The 23,164-nt window shown below is 48.8% G+C and overlaps 1 protein-coding gene across 8 annotated transcripts in view; it reads left to right on the top strand.

The window, feature by feature from the left end:
- FHOD3 (formin homology 2 domain containing 3) overlaps window positions 1-13,268 on the top strand; it is a 475,205-nt gene extending 461,937 nt beyond the window's left edge. For all 8 annotated transcript variants that reach the window (XM_075533135.1, XM_075533134.1, XM_075533133.1 and 5 more), the window contains 2 exons: window positions 646-807; window positions 12,646-13,268. In XM_075533135.1, the coding sequence (XP_075389250.1) occupies window positions 646-807; window positions 12,646-12,728 (245 nt within the window). In that variant the 3' untranslated portion in view covers window positions 12,729-13,268. The remainder of the gene's footprint in view (window positions 1-645; window positions 808-12,645) is intronic.
- Window positions 13,269-23,164: the final 9,896 nt, after the last annotated feature.

Raw genomic sequence — 23,164 nt, 5'->3', positions numbered from 1 at the left:
TCAAAGAGCACTTGTCTCTGCAAGCCTTCCTTGGGGACGTATGCCTTGGAGGGCTTTCTTGTCACAGGCAGAGATGCCTTCCTGTCGGATTTGGGCTGTCTTCACATAGAGCTATTTAAAAGCATAATCCTCTGCCTGGGGAGAAGACCAATGTACCAAAAAGAAATTTATGTGACCTCCCCTGCGCTGGGTGAAGAGGACAATCCTGTTGTGACTTCTGAGTAGCTAGAATGTCCAACAAGAGAGTCTTTATTGTAAAATGTGTTGGTTTGCTATTTAAATGAAGAAGCGAGTGCAGGCTTTTGTTAGCTGCTGTCCAGTTGATTCCTATTCACGGAGACCCCAGGTGTGGATCAGAACTGGTGCATTTCAAGACTCCCACCTTTCCAAGAGGTCTCCAGACAATCAAAGAGCTGGGGAGGGGAGTCAAATGTATACCGAAGGGCAGGAAATCGAGCCAAGACTATACTGTGTTGCAAGGTCCTGTGAAATCCATGCCCCCAGTCCCTGCTGGTGGGAGTTCAGAGTCCCGCGGGTCACTGGCCTGAGCACCTGCAGCTCGTGCTCTGGCCTCTGCTGCCCTCTGCTGCCGCCTGCTTCCTTCTTTCTGAGCCCATTGCCCTCTCTGGTTGTCTGATTCTTCAGGGTCCACTAGTTCCTCGACGATGGGGATCGATGACTCACCAAACGTCACAGACGACGCGGCGGATGAGATCATGGACCGCATTGTCAAGTCAGCCACCCAAGTGCCCAGCCAGCGCACGGTGCCCCGGGAGAGGAAGCGATCCAGGGCCAACAGAAAATCCTGTGAGTGTACTGTAGGGGTGCTGGGGGACCCGCCTCTCGGGCCTCGGGCCTCTGGGAAGGGCCGCCACTGGAAGTCTGGCTTCCAGCGCCTGGTCTGTGTCTGCCTGCCCTGCTCGTCTGCACAGACCAACAAATCTTTCCTGCCCTCATCTCCTGGTTGTCAGTATGGAGGGAGGGGCCGCCGCCGCACACAGATACACTGTCTCGTGTATTTGCCATTTCTGCCAGACCTCTCGGTCATACTCTGTCCCCAGCATAGCCTGAAAGGACCTTGCGTGTCACTGGTGTGTAGAACCCTGGTCTCGTACTGCCCAGGTCCTGTGCTGAAGGCTTCCCTTCTGCCCTCTTCCTACCCCCCGCCAGGACTAAGGGCCATGTCCTGGCCTGGAGGTTGGGGCGACCTGCTTCAGAGGCAGTGTCTGCTATACCGTTGCCCACACATATTGAAGCATAAGAAACAGTTAAGAACATTTCTGATCACTGGGGTGCTTGAAATGATTCCTGTTCCTCTGAGCTGTTTGTTAGTCTTTTCTTTTCCTGACAAACAGAAGACCCATCTAAGTCAAAGTGGTGGGTTTTCTTTAGTCTGCGCTCCCTCTGCCTGCTCCTGCCCACTGGGGTGTGGTGTTGCGGTTGTAGGTGCAGCGCCCAAAGGACCCTCCTCGGTAGAGAAACCGGCTTCCCATGCATCTTGTAACACTTGCCTGCAGTAGTTGTGGCCCGTGGGTGTTTCAAGAGCGAGCCCCTCCCCTCGCTCCAGCCTGCCAGGCCACCTGGAAAGAGAGGGAGGGGGTGCTTGTCTCTCCAGCTCTGTCTCCAAGGATAAGCCATGGGGAAGGAATTTGTGGGACACAGTCAGAAGGAAGCCTAGTTGCCTTCCTCAGGATAAGGGTGGGGGCAGAGTGACAAGGGAGTGATTGCAAATAGGTAGGGCGATCAATAAGAACTCAAGCTTTGGGAGAGCCAATGTGTCCACCATGGGGATCCTCCCAGGAGGTGATTGGGCATTGGGGTGCCAACGTTGGGCCCAGTGGTTCTCTTGGGCACATTGCCAGGGCTTGTTCTTGTGGCTCTTGCTTCATGATCTGCTTCCATTCCTGCCTGGAATCTCTCCCCACTTCAGAAAATGGCACATGATGACTCTCTCCCAAGACGGAGCAGAGCATCTCAACCCGCTGGAAGCCTGCGGAACAGCCATTCTCATTCAGGAGGTGGGTGGGGCCTAGACTCTTTTTAACAAGCTCCCAGATGGGGTGGCTGCCCGGGGTTCTTGGTGTGCGTTCGAGTAATGGACTTTGAGCTGTGGTTCCCAACCATGCCTCTGTTAGTCAGAGCTTTAAAATCCAAGGGGCCTTGCCTGTATCCAGGCCAACTTCTTCAGAACCTTGAGTTGGGGCCCTCAGATCTGGCCCCATCCCTGCCTCTCAGGTGCACCCCAACCGGCCGTAGTTCCTCCGTATTTAATATGGAAAACAAAATGAAAGATCCACGAGAAATGTACCTTTCCCATCATCAGAAATATGTATGTGGGTTTCATTAGCAACAGCCAAGCCCCTTGTACTCCACGCTCACACACACACACACACACACACACACACAGTGCTGTTTTCACGGTGCTCCTCAGAATTCACGGCCTGTCTCCAAGTGCACCGCATGTAAGAACTTATCTATGGACCTGCTACTCAGAACTGGTCCTCAGACATGAGCAGCTCCTGGAGCAGTGGTTCTCAACCCATGGGCAGCGACCCCTTTTGGGGGTCAAATGGCCCTTTCACAGGGGTCGCCCATGTGACCCCTATAGCAAAATGACATTTATGAAGTAGCATTGAAAATAATGTTGTGGTTGGGGGTCACCACCACATGAGGGACTGTATGAAAGGGTCCCTGCATTAGGAAATTTGAGAACCACTGTCCTGGAGGCTTATTAGAAAATGCAGATTCATGGGCCCTCCCAGTACAACCGATTCAGAATCTGCATTTGAAGTGATCCCTGGATGATTCACGGAACAATAAAGAGAAGATGGCCAGGGTTCTGAGACCAGGAATAGAATTATGGACCCTCAGGTTGCATCTCTTCAGCCTCACTCCATCATGACAAACTCCTCAAATCCACCCCCATGCCAGTGGATAGTGATCTCAATTGATCCCAGCTGAGCCAACGTGTCAACTGTTGCCTCTAGAAAGGGTGTGAAATAGTATCAGAACTCCCTTGCAGATTTAATTTGCGCTTCCTGCCCACTAGGCATGCCGGGCCTTGTTCTATCACACACACATTCTTTGCATGTTTCAGTTAATGAGTTCAGGCATTTATTGCAATGGGCACACAGCTCTCACAGACAAAAGGCAGGATTAAAGGGTTTGCTCAGGAGGTTAGCAGGTTACAGGAAAGCAGAGGAGAAATTCTCAGGATCAGCACTGTTCAATCAGGCCATGTTACAAGGTTATTTTTATGGCTGCAAATAAATGCCCCAAGGGCATACTGCTCCACTGGAAGCCTCCACCCAGAGGCACTCAGCTCTAGCTCCATAGGACAGAAAACCCAGCTCCCCCAATAAAGAGTCCGGGGCACCCTATTCCACGAGCCAGCCCTCTGCCCTAAAGCGCTCAGCTTGACTTTCTCTGTGGGTTGGACTGTCCATTGCCCTCTCCTGCTCTGGCTCCTGGTTCTGCTGCCGCTGTTGCTGCCGCTGCTGATGCTCTGCTGCCATGACCCTGATGCCACAGCTGTTGTCTGGAGGAAGAGGTGCACTGTGTAGGGATCTCAGGGTCCAGAAGGTGCACGCCACACCTGGCTCCTGCCCGTAATGAGATTTCCCTCTTCCTGCTCCTGAGAGGGCTCATTGTATTCCCAGCAGGACTGCAGTCACAGTAAATCCCGTTAACACACACTCAGAAGGGAGCCCTGTCAGTGTCTTCCCCTCCACCTTCTCCTCAGACCCGTGGGTGGAGAAGCCACATTCCATAATTTGCTGCCCTGCAAGCCTGGTGCTGTTGGCCCTAATTTTTCTTGGGGTGGCTGATGCGTATCATTTGCCCATGTTTTTTATTGCTCTCTGTCCTGAGAAGAAATGTACTTAATAAAGAACCCTTCTGTGAATGTGGGAGAGGCTTTAGGAGTCCTTCAGTAGATGATCTTTAGTGTTTTCCCTCCTTCCAGTGACTTCTATCAAAATACAAACCAAACACCCAGTGGCAACTCCTAGGTTTGCAGTGGCTCGGATCTTTGGGGAGGAGATGGCCAGGCCTTTCTCGCGTGGTGCCTCTGGGTGAATTCAGATGTCCATGTTTTTCCAAGAGCAAACACATAAAACCATTTGCACCACTCCTGGGAGTTACCTCAATAAACTAGTAAAAAACAAAACAAAACAAAAAAACCAAGACTGTAACTCTTTAGGGAACTAGAAAGCTCTGTCTTGCTCCTATGGAGCAGCTGGTGGTTTTGAACTACTGATCTTGCTGTTAGTGACATCCCTGAGGCTCCCCTAACCTCGACATCCCCAAGGCTCCTATTAAACTCATAACTGGTAACCAAATGGCAGAAATGTTGCACCAGTTAACTCCTGGTCTGTTTGTGAGGACAATGTCAGTGTTAATAGTCACTGGAAAGGGACTGGGAAAAGCACCCTCCGGGAGGTCAGGCTACAGGTGCCAGGCCTGGGAGTGTCCTGACAGAAGGGGGACAGGCTTAGGCCAGAGACTTAAGAGCCCGTGGGCCAGTGGCCAGTCCCCACAGGTTAAAGTCTAGTTTGGGGATTAGAGCTGGCTCCTCCCTCTGCTCCCAGAGAGGAGCTGATTCCTAGAGAGAGACACACAGTGTCCCCAGGGAGAGTAACTAAGTCACAATTAATTCTCCCCCTCTGGCTGGCTAGAGAGAGCGTTTGCCTGTTTTTGTGGTCGACATAAACTAATTTCCTGTGGTATAGTTTTTATTCCAAGATGATGCAAAACAGCTGTCTGTTCTTCTTATGTAGCCAAACATTGTATCCTGTGACGCAGTTTTTGCAGCAAACATAGCACTGCATGCATGTAAGTGTTTATCTGTAACGGACTGAATGTATCAGTAAAGGCACTAGGGGCATAAAATAAAAGTGTCAAAGATATGGGAGTTAGATTGGCATTTCAGTTCTAAAGGGATGATAACCCCTTTTAGCTCCTCACAGGAGGTTACAGGGATCCGGGAAAATACTTTTCCAGAGTCAATGCGAAGCTTTGTCGGTGTTTAGCCCTCAGTCTAGAGCAATGCTGTGTTTGACCCGGTCGATTGATGTGGCAATGAGGCAAGTGGGTAATGAATAACCCACATACTTGGACTGCAACTCATTTGGCTAAAGACAATCACAGTCCAGCTATTGCAGAAAACGAAACAGAATCCATCCCATAACCTGAGAGATTAATGACACGCAAGTCACTTGGGGATTCGCGGGGATAACTTAAGTGTCTGCTTTTGTGTTTGATGCCCGTGGCTAGGCCCCCATATGCCAAATGTCCTGCTGACGCTGAAGTACACAGCCAGCTGGGGCCCTCCAAGGGCATCTTAATAAACCCACAGGCTCCCCTGGCTCAAGTCGGCCACTTTTCCAGCTGGTGCCAATCAGGGTCTCATTATGTAAAATGAGCTAGAGAAGTCGGGTGAAACAGTTGGAGCCAATTCACCTTATGTGACCCCCCCACTCCACCCCACCCCCCGCCCTCCCTCCAGGTTCACTTCAAGGTCTTCCAGTTGGCTGGTGGGTCTGACTGAGGGCAGTTTCTCAGAGCTCTTTCTTTCTTGGTCATCTTTTGGTTTTTCTTTTCAGCACATTGTGTCTCTCTTTGGCCCTGGTGTTGGGGTTCTCTTAGCTCCCGGGATGTCATCCTTCCCCCAAAAATTCTGAAGCAGAACGCCATTTGTCGTGTCTTTGGCCGTGTGGTCCAGCTGGGCAGGCCCTGGTCACTGGCGATGCAGACAGTGGGTAGAGGTCCCGGGGACCCTTATGTTTGCCTCTCTTGGACTCGTCTTTGAGCCAGGGCCTCTGCCCAGCTGTGTGCATGTAGCCACCAGTCCAGGCTGGCAAAGGGCAGAGTCAAGGACTAGGGATTCACAGAAGACCAAATTTCATCACAACTGAGAGAGGCCGATGCCCCCTTTCCTGCTGAGTCTCCCACTGAGACTCGGGCCATGCAGACCGCCATGTCTTTCTCCCTTCAGGGTGGTTGGTGTGTTTGAACCCCTGACCTATGGGCTAGCAACCAAAGTTAGCATCTTGCTGTGATTCACGGGGAACTGGTTTCTTGAGCTAGTTCAGAAACTTAAGGTGCATCACCTCATAGAAACAGTGTCTCAGCAGGAACAACCAGAAGTCTGATTCCAGGAACCGCTGGAGAGGGAACACAGGATTCCGATTTGGGGCCCTGACTTCCACCCCCTCACACTGTGCCTCGCTCCTCGTCAGCGTTCCTCTTGGAGAACATGTGAGAGCTCGCATTTATTAGATGTTTCTGAAATCTTGTTTTATTTCTTGTATCTAATACCAGCGGATGTAGCCATGCTAGCTGCTAAGTGGACTTTCCTGGAGAAAAAATGATGGAGTCTGAAGAATCCTTTAAGGAAAACAGCTCTGTCTGACAAAATATTAGATTAGGCCCAGGGCCTGACTGATACACAGCAGAGCCCCATCAGCTCGACTTTGCCAAAGTGGGGTTTGAAAATACTCAGGGATGTTTGCACTAATCCTGGGAAGAAAATATGTCCCTGCATTTTATTTAAATCGTTTTTCCTTATTTATCCTGAACCCATTATGAAAGCTTTGGTAAGGGAAGCGAAGGGTAGCCCTAGGCCAAGGGCTTTTGAAATGAAGGCCCTGGAATATAATAAAGGAAAGGGCCAAAGTCTCCCACTCACTTTCATCTCCTCAACAGCAGTGTCTTACTTACTATTTACTCAGCTCCTCGCTTCTCCGTGAACTCATCAAAAATGTGCTGCGGTCTCTGAAAACAGCTAGGCCTCCCTCTGACCACCACAGGACACAGGGACAGGAAGACAGGGAGAGCCGCAAGTCCCTTCCCTGAGCCATTGCATTTCAGAGGTCCAGGTTGAGGGTCCGTGCCCTTTGGAAGAGGGCCACTGTCGCTGTCCCCTCAGGGGTGCCGGAGTGATTGGCCTGAACAGGGCAGAGCGGCGGCGGCAGCAGCTCTCTGATTCCGTTGGGCCTAGTTTAAGCCTGTCCTGATTTTCAAGATTTTTTTCCTTAGAAATAAAATAAAGCCTTAGAGAGGACCTTGTCTACAGACACTGTCATGCACCGGAGGGTCTGGGAGGTGGCGGTGGATGGACACAGGAGAGGGTCTTTGAAGGGGTAGGTGGTGGTTAATAATTAATGCCTGGGATCTGGAGCAAGCCAGGCCAGATCCTCTCAGACCAGAAACAGACTCAGTACCACCCGGGCCCTGGAGAAGCCACCCAAGGCGGGGAGAATAGTCTTTGACTATTGGCCGGGACTCTTAGGGAGCAAGAAGTCAGAACATCAGGCCCCAGGGCAAAGCTTCCAGGAAGAGAGCCAGATGCCAGCGGAGTTTTGAAGCGTTTGGCTTGTCTGTTCAGATAGAACGTCTCCAAATGAGGAACCAGCACAGTAAAGCTGGCGTGTGCGCCCTCCTCCTTGTCCGTCTGTCTGCCAGGCCTTCATTCGGCCTGGGGGGGGGGTGCGGGGTTCACAGAGGGAGGAGCAGCAAAAAACGGCCCTCTGGCTGGTCCTTCCTGTCTTCCAGCGCTGCCTGACACTGAGGCAGGAGGTTCCTTCGGGAGCATCTCTGAGTGCAAAGGACCTTCTCCGCGGGCGGTGACAGGGTCTTGCTGTCTTTGCTCTGGAGTGCTAATGCTGCACGTTTGGTTCTACGTTCAGGAATGTAACCCTCCATACAAGAGAGACGGAGACTGGGTCCCATTCTCATCCCGTGCTCTCACCCACCTCTGTCTTCTTGATACGAGGAGAGCCGTCGTGGCAGCCCCATCGGGTGGTCCAGAGCGTTCGTAGAGAGACCCATGGCAGGGACCTTAGGTGGTCAAGTGTCCCGTTGGTACCACCCTTTCTCCCTCCCGGGCTCATCTCTTGCCCAAGGCTACCCAATGGTGGCAGGAATGAGTCCCCAGGTTGCAGTGACACAAGAGCCCCACCCAGTGACCCCTTGCTAGCATCAGCCACCTAGGAATTTTTGACCGAATAGAAACATTTCAGAGTAAGAGTTGCCTCCTGTCCCTCCACCAGCTCTCGCTCTGTTAGCACCTTGTATAGCCACAGTACAGTTTTGCAAACTTGAAAGGTTAGCAATTCAGGACCTCGGCATTTTTGGAAAGCACTGCCCAATTGTTATGTAGAGCATCCGTCAATTTGGGAAGCCTCTGTTTTTAGTGGACAGGATTGTGTGTGGGAGGGGGGATGTAGGGGGGTAGATTTGAGGGAATTACAATAAAATTAGTGCAGATGGTTAAACAACTGTCCTTACCAGACAACCAAGCAAAAAGCAGAATCCAGCCTCAAATCCTTGAAAACTGCAGATCTTAACACAATTCCGCACATTAAAGTCCAAAAGGGGGCCTGACTGGCCCTGCCAGATTGGTTCCACTCAGCAGTCAGGTTCCACAAAGAACAAGGAAAGTGTAAATGGACCGTATTCAACACCAGCAGAGCTAACTACCTCTTAACTGTATGACCCTGCATTTAAGTCTTCTTCGAGTTCTGAAATTAGTCCCTCTAATCTTAGGGGTACTAGTCCCAGTCTCTCTCTCTCTCTCTCTCTCTCTCTCTCTCTCTCTCTCTCTCTCTCTCTCTCTCTCTCTCTCTCTCTCTGTCTCACACACACACACACACACACACACACACACACACATATCTCCATCAGGTCACTTCTGACTCTTGCTGACCCCCTAGGACAGGGTAGAACTGCTCTTGTGGGCTTCCATTACTGTAACTCTTGATGGGAGTAGAAAGCTTGTCTTTTCCCATGGAGTTGAGGTTAGCACCCCAGCGCATGACCAGGATGCCGCCCAGTGCAAAATCTGAATCTGGGAAGTGAAAAAGAAATTATTTTCAAGTTAAATTGAACATTATGTGCAAAATAAAGAGGGGAAACCAGACGTGCCGATCATCCAGAGGTGAGCGCACAGACAGGCTGCTGGTCCTTGGCAGGAATGTTCTGCTGGTGCCCATCAGTAGGAAGGGTTGCCCACAAATGGCCAGCCTGGCATTACCTAGGCACAAGCCCTTCCCCCCACACACTTGCTGTTTGCCATTGATGCCATCTCTCCTATTTGGTGTGCTGACTCTCCACATCGAGGTGGAGGAAGCCCATCTCACAGGGCCTCCTGGCAGACTAGAGCATATAATGCAGGCACCCAGAGGGTGACCCCAGGTTTATTGTTAAGTTCAGTTCTGAGTTCATAGAACAAGGGGTGGGTGGGTATGGCAGGCAGGGAGAGAAGGAGAGAGGGAGAGAGTGGGGTGGGGGGAGGGAGAGAGAGAGGAGAGAGAGAAAGAGAGAGAGACATTATGCCTGGCTGTCCCTGAGTCTGCAGGATGGCAGCAGAGGTGCCAAGTGTCAACCCCCTCCTACCCCCCACTCCCCACCCCGGCCGAGACTGAAAGCTGTTACAGTGGCCGGGGCACAGTGTGTGCACTGGCACCAGCAGAGTGACCCACGCTGTGAGGGGACAGACCCATGGGGCAGGCGGGAGAAGTCCTGGGGGTCAGAAGAAGGGTGGAGAGCAGCTGGCAGACAGAGCATTCAAGTGGGAAGCAGAAATGGGGTGTGCAAAGGGGTGAAACTATGCTATTATCAGACCTCCAGCCAGCCCCCACCATCACCCCCAACCCCCGGGAAGTTCCTGCACTTGGGGGAAGATGTCCGCTCCGCACTTCCATCTCCCGCCAGCTTGTTTGTACTCCCCTCTTTCTCTCATTTCCCCACCCCCCTTTTTGCTTTCCAGAAACTTCCAGTCGGGATCCCTGTCCAGACAGGAGCTGCTACCCCGAGCATTTCCCCCCAAACTGTGTCCCTGCCCCACCCCCACTCCCATGCCCCACCTTCTTAGTCCACCTGGTGACACTGAGACACTAATCCCAACCCTGGGCTCAGGGCGGGTGCTCACTATTGCTGCTGGTTTCACACGTGACTTGACGAGGAACTGACTTCCAAATGGGCCCTTTCCCATGTGCAACCTGGCCTGGGACACAGACCTCCTTTCAGCCAACTCCCCTCAGTTCCCACAGCGTTTCAAGTAGTAAAGTGAATTGACTCTCCCTCCTTCACGGAAGGAAGAAGTTCACTGCGTTTCTTGGCACTAAGAGGTGAGTGTATATCTAAGAGAGCTTCTCTGCCTGGTCATGAAGACCCACAGAGAATCCGTTCCCATCGACGGGGCCAGGTCTTGTGTGAAGAGCCAGCTTTGCAGGAACGCGGCTGACAAGAGGGAATGGTGCCCGCACCAGCCTCTCCCCCAGCAGAGACCCTGGCTGGGCAGGGGAGGAGGCTCTTGGGTCTGCAGCCTGAAACTGAGAGGCGGATGACCCAGGAGGACAAGGGCGGGAGGGGCAGTCAGGGGGCGAGGCCAGGGTGGGCACCACCAGCTTTGTTCTGTTCTTGGAGCTTGCCCCAGACAGGCCGGCCCACTGCCTCCCTCTTCTAGGCCGCGAGTACACGCGCTTGTGGTGGCGGAGGCCACGGTCACTTCTTTAAGTGCTACAGCAAACGTGTGAGGGGCTAGAGCCACGTCTTCCGATGTCCGGCTGGGCCATGGAGCCTGTGTCTGTCATCTGGGCCGGGCCAGCTCCTGAGACGTAGAAAGATGGCGCTCCGAGACAGGGTTCACGCCCCCATGTGGGTGAGCTAGCGCAACTGGCGGTGCCCAGCTACAGCCCGGACTTTTGCAGGCAGTGTTTTGTCTCTTGGTTTAGAGGGCTTAGCGGGCCTTTCTGCTCAAGAATGACAGGCATTCTATCTTTGTCACGTCATTAGAATGGTTTTCTTTCTCTAGCAAACACTTTAAAGGGTTGTTTAAAGAACATAAGAGGTTATTACAAACTAGTCTTTTTATTGCTGCCCCATAGAACAAATTCCATTACTCAGTTCAATGTCATCTGCCTCCAGCCAAGGCTTGGGAGCCAAACATTTTATCTGGATGAGTTAGACACTCGACTCAGAGCCCACAGGGGAGGCGAGTGAGCAAGCTCATGAGCAGTTGCAGATGGGAGGTTCTGGGGCCCAGAGCTGGGCTTGGGAATACAGTAGTGTATGCGGCTTGATTGGGGGCCCTGCTTACCACAGATCCTGTGTGTCTATAAAACAGAACAAAACAAACAAAACATCGCTGTGCTTAATGCCTGTGAGTCGTCTGTCACACCTTCAGTTCAAGGAGTTAAATGCTGAGCACACAGTAGGTCCGCCAAAAATAATCCCGAGCCCTGGGAGAGAACAAGCTACTCGGAGCTGTTGAGTCTGCTGTGGTCATGGTCTACCTGGTCCTTTGCAGCCTAAGGGAGCTTCTGTCCCGGGGATGATGGAGCGTGATAGGAGAGGTGTTGCCTGCAGAGGCTCACTGGGTGGGCCCTTGACCTCTTGGGAAGCCTAGGAGACCCAGCTGTGTCCCCTGCTCACAGAGGGAAGGAGCCGGGCTAGGTCTGGCCAGGGAAGATGGGAAATCACTGTGGGTGAGCTTTCCATTCCTCTCCTTTACACGCTGGTCTAGAGCCTGCCCTTGTCACCTCAGAGACTCTGGCAGATTTAAGATGCAGCGAGGAAGGGGATCCAGAGCGCCTACCTTCTGAAAATAGAGCAGACGCCCTCAACTGTGAATGCCCTTTAAAGAAACCTAGAACAGACCCCACACCATGTGTGCATTCAGAACCCTGTAATTAAATGGCCTTTCATATGAAAGGACTTTTCTTGGAAGGGATGATGTCTCCTCTTTCACCCTGATCCAGCCTTTCTTTTTGATGTGGAAGCTGATCAACACTGAACAATGGGAGGGGAATCATCACGCCAAACTAGGCCCGAGGTTGGTTCAAAGTTCCTGAACTCTGAGCCCGTGCCACCTGTTCATGGTAGCTGCCGCTGAAAGTGGTCTCAGGCCCAGCTTTTGAGCCGAGTGTGTTTTGCTGCAGAGAGCAACCCCATCTCCGTCTTAGGAAGCTGGCAGGCTCTCCTTGGCTTCTAGTCCACAAGGAGTCACTGGGGGCCCCGAGATGCGTTCCGATGAAGACCTACACTATGCGCGGGGGAAACGGCTCTGGCTGTGGCCCTCCCTTGCCCCGGGTCTTGTCAAGACCTGCGGTGGTGGGACCGCCGGCTCTTGGCTCTGTCCCAACCTTGGTACCAATCCTGCAGCTTTGCAGAGTGGTTGGCTGCTGCTGAACCTTCACTGTGCCCTGGTGATCTCACCTCATGTACATCCCTGGAACTCAGTTTCCCCTTCTCTACAGTGACTGTCCCAGCTCTGGCTCTTCTCTGGCCAGATGCTGTGTGTTCCAGTTTCTTAGACACTCTGGGGGCGTGGACCTCTCCTCCCTTCACCCCTTTCCCAGCTCCTCTCCCTCCAGGCTCTCCACACCAGTGGCCTTGGCATTTTCAAGTCAGCTCATTGCCCCTCAAGGTGTGTCTTGTACTGGCAGGTGGACTGCTGCCGCCCCACCCACCAGGGCTATTCAGCAGGAGGACGGTGTGGTGCTTCTCTGAGCCCCATTGATTCCCTGGGCGCCCCTGGGAAGGGACCGGGGTGGATTGGGGTAGTGACTGTCACCCACCTCACTGGTAATGTCGTCTTCTCTTTCTGCTTCCTTTCCCTCTGCGCTGTGGGGACCACTGCAGTGCGGAGGACCCTGAAGAGCGGCCTGACTGCAGAAGAGGCCAGAGCCCTGGGTCTCGTCAGCACCTCGGAGCTACAGCTGTGACACCTGTCAGGGGTGCCCTGAGAAAGCTTGCCTGAGGAGGGTGAAAACGCTTGCTCATGAGACCGACCAGTGGGGGGAGGGGGGCGGTGCATCGCCACCCAACCGTGTGGCAAGGAATGCGCATTCTAGGTGTCGCCGCATGCCCTGTCCTGTCCGATGTGCATCCATGTGCATCGTTAGGAGCCGCCTTCACATAATCTTTTTCGTCATGTCAGCCGTGTTTCTCTCGTTTCCTCCGAGACCTGGTTTCATAGCCCCAAAGGGTGATGCCTCTTCTGGGCAGGGAACATCCCTTCGAAGGAGCCCAATGCTTCGGTCACCATCGCGACAGTAACCTGAGGCCGTTGGTTGGTTGGTTGGACTCGAATCGCAGACTGGGTCTCCACCACACCAACGTATCCAGATGTAAGCTCCAGAGTGGAGCACAGAAGAAGGCACAGCCTGCCGACCAGGTGTGGGTTTTAGTTGTACTAAATGTTTATACAGATTCATAAGTGTACACCGTGTCTCAAATACTAAATAAAGAGTTTACTGTCACAAGCAGAACTTTTTCTTCTCCTGGGGACAGGGCTTTAAACAACCACAGAACCTCACCTCTTTCCGCATCAACCAAACCGTTGCTCGGTTTCCAAAGAAGGAGCCTGGCTCAGAAGAACCACCCTGGGCTTCGCTAGTAGAGTGGAAGCAGCAAAGGAGCACCCCTATTAGAACTCCTAACAGAAGCAGGCCCAGGTCCTGGCAGTGGTTCATTCTCACGTACACGGGGTCGCTGTGAGCCAGGGACCGACTGCACAGCACCCCACAGCAAGCCCTTACAGGAGGATGTGCTCGCAGAAACCGAGCACGTATCACCTAATCCACATGGTTCGTTTGCTCCGTGAGGATGGAGAACCAAAAATCAGAGTAATGTTTTAAAAATCTGTACTTTTCTGCAACGTGCTTCTTATGTGTTAAAAACAAAACAAAACAAAGCCTTGGTGTGCTCATTTACTAAAGAACACAGACAACATGGAAATGTTAAGCTTTTTTTTTGCATTTAATTTTTTTTAATTTTTTTTAATTTTAACAATTTATTAGGGGCTCATACAATTCTTATCACAGTTCATACATATACATACATCAATTGTATAAAGCACATCCATACATTCCCTGCCCCAATCATTCTCAAGGCATTTGCTCTCCACTTAAGCCCCTTGCATCAGGTCCTCTTTTTTTTTTCCCCTCCCTCCCTTTTCCTCCCTCCCTCATGTGCCCTTGGTAATTTATACATCGTTATTTTGTCATATCTTGCCCTATCCGGAGTCTCCCTTCCCCCCTTCTCTGCTGTCCCTCTCCCAGGGAAGAGGTCACATGTGGATCCTTGTAATCAGTTCCCCCTTTCCAACCCACTCACCCTCCACTCTCCCAGCATCGTCCCTCACACCCTTGGTCCTGAAGGTATCATCCACCCTGGATTCCCTGTACCTCCAGCCCTCATATGTACCAGTGTACAGCCTCTGTCCTATCCAGGCCTGCAAGGTAGAATTCGGATCATGGTAGTTGGGGGGAGGAAGCATCCAGGATCTGGGGGAAAGCTGTGTTCTTCATCGGTACTACCTCGCACTCTAATTAACCCATCTCCTCTCCTAAACGCCTCTATGAGGGGATCTCCATTGGCTGACACTTGGGCCTTGGGTCTCCACTCTGCACTTCCCCCTTCATTTAATATGGTATATATATACATATATATACACATACATACACACACTTATATTGTTGTTGTTTTTTTTGCATGATGCCTTATACCTGGTCCCTTGGCACCTCGTGATCGCACTGGCCGGTGTGCTTCTTCCATGTGGGCTTTTTTGCTTCTGAGCTAGATGGCCGCTTGTTCACCTTCAAGCCTTTAAGACCCCAGACACTATCTCTTTTGATAGCCGGGCACCATCAGCTTTCTTCACCACATTTGCTTATGCACCCATTTGTCTTCAGTGATCCTATCATGGAGGTGTGCAGTCAATGATATGATTTTTTGTTCTTTGATGCCTGGTAACTGATCCCTTTGGGACCACTCAATCACACAGGCTGGTGTGTTCTTCCATGTGGACTTTGTTGCTTCTGAGCTAGATGGCCGCTTGTTTATCTTCAAGCCTTTAAGACCCCAGTCACTATCTCTTTTGATAGCCGGGCACCATCAGCTTTCTTCACCACATTTACTTGTTCACCCACTTTGGCTCCAGCCGTTGTGTCGGGAGAGTGGGAAATGTTAAGCTTTGTCCATAGATAACCTCAGAGTCAAATTCTAGCACTGGCCATCCAGCTAAGGTTTCCAGAGGGGACAGCGTCGGGGGGTACTGAGAGAGGGTTGGGATGGGAAGTGGCTGGGCCCCTCCACATATGTCTCCTGCCTAAGTCGTAACGTTCACATGAAGAACTTCTACCTCCCAAGATGTTTCGAAAGGTGAGACATTCCAGCAGGTATGTTTGGGGTTAAAGATCATCAGTGACTATTTCTATATTTTTTGCTCTATGTCTTTCTCCTCATGCAGAACGCTGAGAATATGTGATCTATAGTGAATGTGCAGTCATGTTACCCAAAAAGCCAAAGAAACGAATTACATCCCATAGACCTCTCTGACCAGGTCTCTTCTGTTTCCAGCACCTCCCTGAGCGAGAGAGGAAGATCTTTCCAGCAGACGTTTGCCAAATGCTACAGGATGGTTGGGAGTATCCCCAGGAGAGGCTGTCAGCTGCAGGTCAAGTCTGTATAGGCCAGACCATGGACTCTGGTTAATCATCTTTGTTTTTACAGGAATCCATAGGTTATCAATACCGGTTTTCCTGAAGGTTCTAAATAACATGTCATTTTCTACATGTGGCTTAGCGCTTTGTGAGCGCATATGCCTGTTGCTTTAGCACCAAACACAAACACACACTGTCATGGGAAGGTGATGTGCAAACAAAGCAGAGATGCATGTTGGCCCTACTGTCAAAGATTTCCACACCCTTCCTGGGGCCCGTGGTGGTGTACTGAGAGTTACTGCTGTTAAAGGTTGGGGGCGGGGAGTGGGATGGGCACTGAATCAATCAGATGCTATTTTTAGGAACTAAAAATATCTCAAAATCAGCAAACACGGTCAGCTAGTTTTCTTGGTTCCAGCTAGGTAAAGAAAGTCTCTGATGAGGGACAGCATCCTGGACAGCTTCAACTGTAGATTGGGAAGAAACTAGAGCAGGGATTCCCAAGCTAGTCTGCACAGCAGACTCACCCGGGGTGGAGGAGCAGGGACCTGAAAAAAACACTGCTGTCTCTGACCCACAGAGATTGCAGTGCTGTTGGTCTGGAGTGCAGCCTGGGTTTGGAATCTTTAACTGATCCTCTAGCTATCTATCCATGTTCCCGGACCTCATGATTCTCAAGTTTGAGAGCCCCTGAGATACAGTGTTTCTCCTTTTTTGATGGGATGGAGATGGTAGATGGAGGACTGGGAAAACTCAAATGCAGCTCCCTGAGAAAGAACTGTTTCTTCATCACCATCCGCTCACCAACCAGTACAGAGTTGAGCAAAACCTTCCTATGCTGTGTGCCCAGGGAGCCGTGCCTGATCCTTGCCCCGAGAGCCAGGAGGACAGGAGAACTGAGTTCCTCACCAAGCATCTCTCTATGCCCAGAGATAGGGTGGCAACATGGGAAGTGGCATTAGAGGCCAGACTTTGCCATCTTGCTGTCTTTTTTCCACCCAGAGAAGCGCCTGCTGAGAGGCCAGCAGACAAGCTCACTGGAAGTGAACTCTTGAGTCCCCCTACCTACAAATGTCAAAGGACAAAGTGCACCACTGAGGTCGACCCTATTTGCAGAGTAAATCTAGAACCTTCTGATGTGAATCTTTCTCTTCCTTTGGGTTGCTCAATTCTTCTAGAGGAAGAAGTGCTCCATCAAAAATGAATATAAGAGCCTGGGGAGGTGGTGAAGGGGGGGGGGCGGGAAGAGACTAATCTGTATCGCCAAATTTAGTGATCTAGTACTGTTTCGTGAAATGAACTTTCCCTTTGCCACCCCTCCTCCTGGCTGCTTCTATTAGGGATTTTTAATTTCAGAGATTATATTTCTCTTCAAGACCTCTGAGAAACACCAAAGCAGGTGGTACTTGCAAGATGGTATCACTAAGCTTGCTGATCACCATAGACATTCTTGTGCCCATCTCTTCATATGGGTTGAACTTAGACAACTGCCAGCAAGTACACAAAGACAAAAGTTGTCTGTTAAAGATGTTTGGGTTTTGTTTTCTTGGGACTCTTAAGGTTTCCCTCCCCTCCTCTTCCTTCAAAGGTAACATACCAGGGATTTGAGGTTGGAGGGAGGGTACGCAGGATTATGGATGACTGAAGATCCAGGTTAGCCTTCTTCCAAGTCCAGATCATGCAGGGAGGATGGACAAAAGTCAGGAGGTAGAGGACATGGGTTGTAGACTGCTCACATTCAGGTGACCGCTGCATCACCTGTTCCCAAGCCCACTGTGCCTGTGCTCATGACCCTGAGATGACGTACCGCCAACATGACTGTAGTAGGCGGAATAATAGTGACACAAGGATAAACAGACCCCAACTCCTGGGACTGTGTATGTTACCTTGTAAAGAAAAAGACCTTTGCAGATGGTTAGGGATCATCCATGTAGAGTTATCCCGGGAGGGAGTAGGGTAGCAGTGCCTTAAGTTCAAACACAGTGTCCTCACAACAGAAAAGCCAGGAAGACGATGCATATAGAAAAGGAGAAAGCAAATGAAAATGGAAGTAGAAATTGTGGTGAGGCAACCACAAGCAAAGGGATGCTGACAGCCACCAGAGACGGAGAGATGCAAGTGATGAATTCTCCTCTAGACTTCGATTGCAGCCCCACTGACACCTTGATTTCAGCTTCCAGAATCGTGTGCATAAATATGTAGTGTCATAAGCCACCATGTGGGTGGTCATTTAGTGTGGCACAAATGTGCACTTTGGATTTATTATAGAGGTGACCCTGTGCTGGGCATGGGCAGCAGCCAGGAGAGCCAAGGAGTGACAGTCATCAAACCAAGTGTTTCTTTGTACGAATCGCCCTGCAGCTATTTCTATATTTTATCTGAAAGAAACAAAGATAGAAATGCCTCGTTGCCTATAACAAAGGACTCATGTCTGTGTAACCGCAGTGAATGGGCACAATATTGAAATGTTCAGTCCATTTTATCAGAAAGGCTATGATCTGCATGGTCAGCAGTTTGAAACCACCAGCAGCTCCTTGGAAGAAAGACTGGGCTTTCTACTCCCTTAAATAGTTACCGTCTGGGAGACAATGGACAGTATAAGATACGACGTAAGAATAATAATATGTAATTAATCAAGGATTCACAAGGGTGGGAGGATGGGGAGGGAGAGGGGTGGAAAGCTGATACCAAAGGCTCAAGGGGAAAAAAAGGAAACAAGTTTAAAATGGAAATAACTTATGACTTAGCAATCCCTCTACTTTGTTTATTTCAGAGAGAATAAGAGCCGTTACACAAATAGAATTATGCGCACCCATGTTTCTAACACTAATGGATGAATGGAAAAGAAGCTGTTGAACATATACACAATGTGATACAGTGCAGCCTTAAACAATAAAGGTGTGTATTAGAAAAAAACAATAGTTACAGTCTCAAAAACCCACAGAAGTTGGCTATGAGTCAGCATTGAATCAATGGTAGTGAGTTGAGAGTTAATAGGAGAGGAGAGAGACATTGAAAAAAATATAAGCAATAATGGTTGAGAATTTCTCAAATGTGATGGAAGACAGAAATGTGGGTACAAGATGTTCATGAACTCCAAGCAGAATAAATACAAAGAAGAGTCTGCCCAGGCATGTTATAGTCAGACTGCTGAAAGGCAAATATCCCTCTGGGTCCTTGAGGCTCTCTCGCCCCCCACTATCATGACCCCAGTCCTGCCTTTCACTTAGGCCTAGAGCAGAGCAGGTGCACTGGTACAGATAAGAGCTCACAACACAAGAAATCCAGGTCAGATAAACCCCTCAGGAACAGAAATGGGAGTAGCGATACCAGGAGGGTAGGGGCAAGGTGGGGAGAAAAGGAGAAGAAGGGGGAACCAATTGCAATGATTGGCACATAACCAACCACCCGGCACCCCGGGGGACAAACAACAGAAACCATGGGGGAAGGGTGACAGCAGTTGGTGTAAGATATGAAAATAATAATTTATAATTTATCATGAGGTTACAAGGAGGGGAAACAGAGAAGCTGATACCAGGGGCTCAAATAGAAAGTAAATGTTTAGGAAATGATGATGGCAACAGATGTACAAATATGCTTGATACAATTGATGTATGGATTGATATAAGAGCTGTAACAGCCCCCAATAAAATGATCTTTTAATTAAAAAAAGACAGCAAGAGAAAAACACAAGTAGGTTAAAAAGTGAATGGAATAAGATATTCCTATACATGATTAAGCACCAGAAAGTGGGAGTATGTATATTAATAATAGATTTATAAAAATGATTTGCATCTAATTAAAAAATGACTTCCTTTTATCATGAAGGCAAGTTGGATTTTGTCACCAGCCTTTACTGCGTTGCCAGATGATTGTGGGGCGCTTACATTTGTCCTATTAATGTGATCCATTATATACTTGATTTTCTAATGTTGAATCATCCCTGCATTCCTGGGATAAAGCCCACTTGATTAGGAAGATAATCCTTGTAATATGCTTCTGGATTCAGTTTCACTCATATGAAATACCTAAGATAGGCAAGTAGAGAGAGAACAGAACTTAATACAGGAGCGCTGGTGGCATAGTGCTTATGAATTGAGTTACAGTCCACAAGATCAGCAGTTTGTAACCACCAGTGGCCCCATGCAAGAAAGACTGGGCTTTCTGCTCCCATTAACAGTTACGGGGATAGTTCCCTATGAGTCGATATCAACTCCATGGCAGTGAGGGAGGGAGGGTCGGGGAAAGGGGATTCACTGTTTAGGGTGCATCACATGCTTGTTTATGGGGATGGAACACGTGGCAGTGACTATTAGGGATGGTTGCACAAAAATGGTTGAGTACGTTGGTTCTACTGAATTGGACACTTAAAAATGATTCATCTGCATTTTCAGTAATAAAAAGGACACTATTTCTTAATGACTCAGAAGGACATGATAATTACAAGTACGCATCGCCCAATAACAAGTTCAAAATACATGAAGTAAAAGTTGAGGGAATTAAAAGGATTAAGTAAGAGATGATACTCAAAGTTAAACTGATGATCTAGTATCCTTCTGTGTTAGTCTGGGTAGACTAGAGAAACAAATCCAGAGACAGACACTCATGTGTGTAAGAGAGAACTGTATATCAAAGAGCATTTATACATTAAGAAAACATCCCAGCCCAGTCCAGGTCAAGACCATAAATCTGATATTGGCCCACATGTCCATTACCAGTCTGTAAATTCCTCGTCAGACTCATGCAGCCATGCAGTGACGCTGAATACAGGAAGATCAGAGAACAGTGGGTGGAAAGTCTTGTGGATCCAGTGGTGATGGAAGCATCTCAGTGCTGGCATGCCACGTGGCTCCTCCAGCTCCTGTACACTGGTTCTGTCAGTGTAGTTCCTTGTGGCTTGTCAATAGGAATGTTGCACAGGGAGACAAGCAGAGAGTATATCTGATCTCCAGTGAGCATTTATGTCCTTCCTGCCTCCAAGTGAGGTCATCAAGTTGCGACCTGATTGAAAGGCTAGACTCTACCCCTTTGCAAGGTGACGCTATCTAACTGCCACATCTTCAGTCAACAATGGATAGGATAATTAGATGAAAAGTCATCAAAGATGTAGAACATTTTAACACTTTAAATCACCTTATAAGAATTGATCATTTGTAATAAATAAATGTTTAAAAAAAGAACTGGTAATTTGGTGAACATTCTACCCCAAAGATGCATGATAGAAGTTGGCAAGACCAATGACTTCATTGTAAAAACATTTCTCTAACAACATAAACAGCGAATATACACGTGGATTCACCAGACAGAATACACAAGAATCAAATTGGCAATATCTGTAGAAAAAGCTAGTGGAGAAGCTCGCTGTCAGCAGCCAAAACAAGTCCAGGGGCCACAGGGGAACAGACTAACAATTGATCATATTCAAGTTCAGGTTGAAACTGAAGAAAATTAAATCAAGTTGATGAGAGTAAAAAAACCAATATAATCTCGAACAACAAATATCTCCCACCTGAATTTAGAAAACACCTCAAGAAGAGATACCATACAGGGAACACGAATGACAGAAGACCTGGTGAACTGTGGGAGGACATCAAGAACATTCGGTGTGCCAAAAGTAAAATGTATTAAAAAGACAGGAGACCGAAAGGTTGAAGTGGACGTCAGAAAAGACTCTGAAACTTGTGCTTGGACATTGAGCTTTAAAGCAACTGGAAGAAATTATGAAATGAAAGAAGTGAATAGGAAATGTCAGCGGTTAGTGCAAGAAGGAAATGTAGAGCAGTAGAATGTAGCGCGGGAAGACCTGGAGTTGGAAAACCAAAGGGGAAGGACTCACTTAGCATCGCTCAGGCTGAAAGAATTGAAGGGGAAAAATCAAGCCTTCAACTGAAATATTGAGGGAGACCATAGATAAAATATTGAAACATGCAGGAAGCCTCAAATTAACATGGAAGGAACACACAGAGTTGCTGTTCCAAAATATAATTAGTCCACACTCAAACATTTAAAGAAATCACATACGATCAAAAACCAGTGCTATTAAAGGAAGGAACTCAAGCTTAGCAAAAGAAAGAAAAACCAAGGTCCAGGGATTGGCAGGATGCCAAGTGAAATGGTGTAACAATCCGAGGAAGCATTGGGAGCGCTCCCTCAACTGTCCCTAGAAAATTCAAAGACAGCTACCTGGTCAGCTAACTAGAAGAGATCCATATTCGTACCCATTCCAAAGAAAGCTGACCCAACAGAATGTATAGATTATTGACCACTATCCGTAATACCCATGTAATGAAGTTTTGCTGAAGCTCATTCATGAATGGTTGAAACAGTGCATTGACAGGGAGCTGCCAAAAATTCAAGCTGGACTCAGAAGAGGATGTGGCATGAAGACTGTGACTGCTGATGTCAGGTGAGTCTTGGCTGAACACAGAGGATACCAGAAACATACTAATGTGTCTTTGAATAACTATGTATTTGTGTGGATCATGACAAACTATAGTTAATATTGGGAAGAACGGGAATTCCAGAACATTTTACTATACTCGTGGGAAAACTGTCCATGGACCAAGAGGCAGTGGTTGGAACAGAACTAGGGAATATGGTATGGTGTCAATCCACAACGGTGTCTATCAGGGTTATATCCTTCTATTGGGAGCTTGTACAACTAACTCATCACAATCCATCCATCCATCCATATGTCAAGCACATCTGTGCATATGTTGCCATCATCATTCTCAAAACATTTCCATTCTACTTGGGCCCTAGGTATCAGCTCTTCATTTTGCCCCTCCTCCCAGACCCCCCTCTGACAATTTATAAATTATTATCATTTTGTCATGTCTTACACTGTCTGACATCTCCTTTCACCCACCTTGCTGTTGTCCATCCCCCAGGGAGGGGGTTATATGTAGACCCTTGTGATCAGTTACCCCTTTCTAAGCCACCTTCCCTCCACCCTCCCAATAGCACCCCTCTCACTACCGGTTCTGAGGGGTCATCTGTCCTGGATTCCCTGTGTTTCCAGTTATTATCTGTAGCGGTGTACATCCTCTGATCTAGCCAAATTTGTAAGGTAGAATTGGAATCATGATAGTGGGGAGAAGGAATCATTCAAGAACTACAGGAAAGTTATATGTTTCATCATTGCTACACTGGACTCTGACTGGCTCCCCCCACCCCCTACTAAAAGGGGATGTCTGGTTGCCTACAGATGGATTTGGGTCTCCACTCCACACTCTCCTCATTCACACTAATATGATTTTTTTTGTTCTTGGATGCCTGATACCTGATCCCTTTGACACCTCGTGATTACACAGGCTGGTGTGCTTCTTCCTTGTGGGCTTTGTTGCTTCTGAGCTAGATAGCCACTTGTTTATCTTCAAGCTTTTAAGGACCCCAGACGCTATATCTTTTCATAGCCAGGCATGATCAGTTTTCTTCACCACACTTCCTTATGCACACATTTGTCTTCAGTGATCGTGCCAGGAAGGTGAGTATCATGAATGCTAGTTTAATAGAACTAAGTATTCTTGCATTGAGGGAGTACTTGAGGTCCAATGTCCATCTGCTACCTTAATACTAAATCTATAAATATATGCACTTAGATCTATTTCCCCACCATATACATATATATTTACATGTGTACATGCCTGTATTTAGCCCTCTGAAATGCCCTTTGCCTCCTAGTTCTTTCCTCCATTTCCTTTTACTTTCCTCTT

The sequence above is a fragment of the Tenrec ecaudatus genome, chromosome 15 (genome assembly GCF_050624435.1).
Source record: "Tenrec ecaudatus isolate mTenEca1 chromosome 15, mTenEca1.hap1, whole genome shotgun sequence".
NCBI classification, from domain to species: Eukaryota; Metazoa; Chordata; class Mammalia; order Afrosoricida; family Tenrecidae; genus Tenrec; species Tenrec ecaudatus.
The sequence above is the reverse complement of the archived record's forward strand: the minus strand, read 5'-3'. Positions and strand labels throughout refer to the sequence as shown.